Source organism: Sinocyclocheilus rhinocerous, unplaced genomic scaffold (assembly GCF_001515625.1).
Source record: "Sinocyclocheilus rhinocerous isolate Xijiao unplaced genomic scaffold, SAMN03320098_v1.1 scaffold453, whole genome shotgun sequence".
Lineage (NCBI taxonomy): Eukaryota > Metazoa > Chordata > Actinopteri > Cypriniformes > Cyprinidae > Sinocyclocheilus > Sinocyclocheilus rhinocerous.
The window spans coordinates 773,114-778,687 of NW_015655565.1; the positions used below are offsets into that span (position 1 = coordinate 773,114).

Here is a 5,574-nt window from a genome sequence, read left to right on the forward strand (position 1 = left end):
GTCCTGTGTAAGACATACTGACAAACAGTTTTGGGAAAGTTACTTTTAAAAGTAACTTTCCCAACACTGTTTGCCAGTATGTCTTACACAGGACCTCTGAACTATATAAAGTATAATGTAATATCACTATCAAAGTGCAATATTTTTGATTGCACACTTTTTCTTGTATTACAGCTGAAACAAACTTCTGTTAAACTTTCTTCTGTCCATTTTGCCATATAATCTGTTTGTTTGTGTCATATAATTGATTGATTTCAATGTTTAGCATATTTCCTGTCAATCCTTAGTTTAAAAATTGTTGTCATATGACTTGTTTTATGTTTTTTTTTCTGTTATTGGTGAAATCCTCTTTCGAGAATAATTCAAAGTCAATATATTTTACTTACCTAACAGTTTTATTTGCCTTATTGAACTTGTTCAGCAGTTTTATTTCAGATTTGACAATTCAGTATTAAATTTAAAAGAAAATCAGAGGCTGGAATGATGACAAATCACAAGATGATATGAACAAATGGGAATACAGCAAAAAAAGACAACTAAATCATCGAGAAATAGGAGGAAATGATGGGTGAAAGGGAGGTCAGGGGTGTCACAGCGATCATAAAGTCTTGGGTCATATCTTAGAATGACAAGAAGGCTCATGTTGGCTTTATTAAAGCATCTAAGACAAGACGAGCAATAATGAAAGCATACAAGAACAATTATGTTATTTTAGAAAGCCAATACAAATATTGTTCACAATGAAGGATCTCCTATCAGGAGAGCAGATTAGTAGAGATATAAAGCCTCTCACAGGCATTAATGACAAACAAATGCATAAAACAATGATCATATCCACTCGCTCAGTTGTGTCTCATTTCTTTCGTTCTCAGGCAAAGTAGCAAGACCGCACAGATGAGACTCATCTTGCTGCTTCCAAAACTAACAAACACCACAATATGTTTGTCACGTGTATGATAACAGTGAAATAAATCAATGTGTTTTATGAAAAGGAATGAACAACAGACATACAACCTCTCTAACTGAGTCACCTATCACCTCATGCTGTAAACATAATTGCTTTTCTGAGATAAGATTATGCTTTTTTGTAAATTGCTTGTTAGAATCTCTTTTCTATCCAGCTGGAAAACACAACTGGGATTGTTCTGCTCTAATAACATTCCATGCAAGTCTGTGACAATTTAAATGTTTTTGTTACGAATTTACCATTGCCAGATCAGCCCTGTAAGAAGCAGCTTTTATTGAATTTGAAGGCCACTAATAAATCAGTTTGATAACTGCTTTCCATAGCCATACTTATCATAATATAGTTTCTTCTGACAAGTCATGTGTCAACCTGTGGCACTCTTAACCTCGTTTGTGCGTCTCAGGTATGACTAGCGCTATTACTGTTGATGTTGCCTCCCTGTCCCCGCCCATGTTCGCTCGTCGTTCCGCATCACCAGCGCGCAGAGTACAAGGTAGAAAACAACGCTGGCCCTTTAAGACGGGAGTGATCGCTCCGCTGGCGACCGCTCCGCGGTATTATTGAGCTCCAAGACTACCAACACACATGAGCTAGATGGAATTATAACAATGGAATATCATTGCGTTCTGTTTACTGTTCTGTTGCAGTTAATCGTCCAACCAGGTAGGGTGACTATTATCATCGGTCCTTTTATGGTATCACTTTGCTTAGAGGAAAGAAAGTTGTTCATTAAGGAGTAGGGATGTACTGCACTTGCTCTATTGATGACAGGCAGTTGGGCTGTTTAATTATTCTTTATTAGGCTACTCAAAACCAGACTGATTGCCTTCAGAGAATAATGTAGCCTATGTAGGCTACCTGTTGCTTCTTACTTTGAACTAATCTAGATTCATGTAGGCTCTTTATAGAAGCACGATTTTGTCTGTTAACACTGGACTGCCACATAATGAAGCTCTCCATAAGGAGCTTTCACACCTCGGTGCGCGTTCTGTCAGTTCAGAACTCCACGAGTTCTGCAGTACAACTGAAAATTAAGCATCCTAATGCACCAACATTTCCACTGATAATCCCAGTGAATCATATCCTCTTCACTTACCTTGCGGAGACTCACACCAGCAATTTAAGCGGTTACGGGAACCGATCATTGAAACAAGATATCGATCCGGAGAGCTGCAGGTGAGAATGTAAGGTAAAGCCGAACCTCGCGCGTTGTACTCAATTATTTATCACTCGGGCTCGCGCGTGCTTGTCTCGGCAACAAGTGTAGGAATACGAAGCCTGTTTTTTTTAGCTATAATTAGTGAGAGACGTGAAGGAAAGAGTGTGAAAGAGTGTGGAAAACACACGTTGATTAACTTTATAGGCTACTGTTCGGATATAATGGGGAGACGGGGTTGACTCCTCCGGCTTGAACCTCCTCCCAGAATGTTTCGAAACAATTTTTGCGGGTCTTACAGAATATATTCAACAGATTTAGCTACGCATATTGCTGCTAAAGCAACTTGTTTTAGTATCCAGAAAAGTGTCACATTTTCAGCCGCAGCGCGTTTATTGAGGAGGTAGCCATAGCAACTGTGCAGCTCGAGTATTTTTCTTTAGAATCAGTAACATAAGTAAAACAAGTGCTATGTAATTTTTACGCTTGATTAAGGACGTCACGCATATATTAGCTACGAAAATGTTTTAGAAGTCTGTGGGTTTTGCGCGCTAAGCAAATTGAGCTCCATGGAACAATCTATAACATTTCTCAGATATATGGGGGTATTGAACTGGTCTGTAAGGTTAAACTTTGTTGGAACAGGCAGTTTTTATTATTATTATTATTATTATTATTATTATCCTATCAGCATGGACAGTTAGGCTTTATGTAAACGATCGGCAATTCCATGTAATTTCCTAAAAGCCAGAGTAGTTGTTTTGCATGCTGCAACCTGACTTTTTTTTTTTTTTTTTTTGACGTAGCCTATCAGATGGTCTTTTTGTAGTGCTCAGATTATGGATGTTCTGAGAGATGCGGGGCGAGTCATTAGTTGGACTGCATCTGTTAACTGACCATTATCATGTGCTCAGATATTTATCCTTTTGTAACTCGTGCTTGGAAACAAAGATATCACTTGTCTTACAGTTTCATTTGCTAAAATAAAGATGTTTATTATGTGGTAAATTTAAGTTTCCCAAAAGGATCATAGCTTTCCTTTTTGGGGAAAAATCTGTTGTCTTCCATCATTTAAATTCCAAGCTTGTCATTGTGTTTGGGGAATATGGGGTTAGCCTGAAGAAACGTGATAACCCAGGTCTTTTGAGGGTTCCTTCTAACACATAACGCTTCGGGCTTTCAAATAACAGCCGTGAGAAATTCGTTTACATAGTTAATATTAGAGAGCTCTGATATGCACAGTTAGAATGATCGTAATTATGCACATAAGTCAGTTTTCTGGTTGGTTTATGGCAGTGGTTCTCAAACCTCCCCATGAAGTTCAAGTACCCCCAGCACTGCACATTTTATGTCTCCCTTATCTAACACACCTGATTCAACTCACCAGCTCATTAGTGGGGACTGACTGCAAGACCTGAAGTGGGTGTGTCAGATATAGGGAGACATACAAAATGTGCAGTGCTGGGCAGAGGCGAACCAAGATGAAGTGGGGGCCCCAGGCAAAATTAATAGATGAGGCCCTTCTAAAATATTATTTTGTTAATATATCTTCGTTACATATATATTTATACAACATACAAAAAGTAGTTAAAACACATATAATAGAACATACATTGTTTATTTTTTTAAACAAAGTGCTTATTCTTTAACAAAATATCAATATTCATCTTTATGGCAGAAGATACAACTGACAGCCTCTCTTGGATCATGTTGACCTGAGGTATGTTTTTATCAGCTTTACTAGTTTTATTAGTTGACAACTAATTATGTTAACTCAACTAATTTAATGTAGAAGAGCTAAAAAATAATGTCAACTAAGTAAATGTAATATTTATTTATATTGATTTGTGGGCTCCCACTGGCAGCAAGACACAGTTCGCGGGGATGCAAACTAATCATAGTTAACTACAAATTAAGTTAATTATTAATGGTATAATAATTAAATAATGCATTAAATATTTTGCCATTTTTTAGATTTAATTAAAAAATTAAATTTTCAAACATTGCCTAAAAAGGACACCTCAAAATGAGTGCTTTAAGTTATCTTTACCTGTAGAAGCTGCTAAAGGCAACACAGACTTGTTGCTGCTGTAGTTTTGTTACTCTGAATTTACTCTGCATCACTTGAAGCACAGCTCTGTTTTGACATTGGTTTGTCAGATAGTTTGTTCCGTCCATTGCTACAGTTCACCGTCAATCGCGGATCAATCTGGCGGATTCACTCGCGTATTTTTTTTATACTCGCGTTTGTCATTCCTGAAACAGTATACGTGGACGGTCCTCTTAACTTTTCTTCAAACTGTGAATGTAGTTTGTAAGAGACACCGAGCAAAGGGCGCTTCCATTATGGCGCAACTGTCCGAGCTTACTCACGCGAAAACTCCTGATATAATCAATAACTAGCCTAACTACACAATGAATATCTTATTTACATCGTGTATGCTTTCTTTTTGTCTTGTTATAATAGGAAGATCTGTGAGCGTGTAGAACTTCATAAACTTGCAAAAACAAAAATTAGATCAGAGCGGATTATGACTAACCCACAGTAAACGCCTCTGATTGGCCACTGCTCTCAACAGAGATGCCTGTGATTGGCTACAAAACTCAACTCTGCAAAACACATTGTAAATAGAAACTTTTGGTTTTGTAATTCGAAACCAGAGCGCGCACACAAAAACATACAGATCGTTTGAAAGCGGGTGACTTCGAGCGGGTACAGAATTGAGTTGGTACAATTTTAAAAACTCAGTGGATCTACACGAATCACACAAATGACCCATGTTATATTAATAATGACATTTTCGATTGTTCAAATGGTCAGCTGTCGGGGGCCCCCTCAAAATGTGGGGCCCCAGGCAATTGCCTGCCTTGCCTGCCCTATTGCTACACCTCTGGTGCTGGGGGTACTTCATGGAGAGGTTTGAGAACCACTGGTTTATGGCTACTGCTGTCTTCGGGCGTATACCCCTAGTGGCTAACGGTGGTATCACAAGTTATATATATATATACATTTACATTTACATTTAGTCATTTAGCAGACGCTTTTATCCAAAGCGACTTACAAATGAGGACAATAAAAGCAGTCAAAACTAACAAAAGAGCAACAATATATAAGTGCCCAAACATTTTAACAGTGACATAAATGTTGTGTTTTGCAAAGTTTGCTGCTTAAAGGGGTCATATGACGTTGCTAAAAAGAACATTATGTTGTGTATTTGGTGTAATGCAATGTGTTTATGCGGTTTAAGTTTAAAAAAACACATTATTTTCCACATACTGTACATTATTGTTTCTCTATGCCCCGCCTTTCTGAAACGCGTCGATTTTTACAAAGCTCATCAGTCTGAAAAAGCGAGGTGTGCTCTGATTGGCCAGCTATCCAGTGCATTGTGATTGGCCGAATACCTCAAGCGTGAGACGGAAATGTTACGCCCCTCACCATACTGTGATG

General features: G+C 38.0%; 1 protein-coding gene and 1 long non-coding RNA gene across 2 annotated transcripts in view; one reads left to right on the forward strand and one right to left on the reverse strand.

Annotated features, from left to right (window-relative positions):
* Nucleotides 1-1,455: 1,455 nt before the first annotated feature.
* The window catches only part of LOC107718397 (mast/stem cell growth factor receptor kita), a 25,331-nt gene continuing 21,212 nt past the window's right edge, over nucleotides 1,456-5,574 (forward strand). Inside the window, exon 1 of the mRNA XM_016525453.1 lies at nucleotides 1,456-1,630. Coding sequence (XP_016380939.1) covers nucleotides 1,576-1,630 — 55 coding nt within the window. The 5' untranslated portion in view covers nucleotides 1,456-1,575. The remainder of the gene's footprint in view (nucleotides 1,631-5,574) is intronic.
* The window catches only part of LOC107718398 (uncharacterized), a 19,370-nt gene continuing 16,683 nt past the window's right edge, over nucleotides 2,888-5,574 (reverse strand). The window contains exon 3 of the long non-coding RNA XR_001637408.1: nucleotides 2,888-2,902. This is a non-coding gene — a long non-coding RNA (uncharacterized LOC107718398). The remainder of the gene's footprint in view (nucleotides 2,903-5,574) is intronic.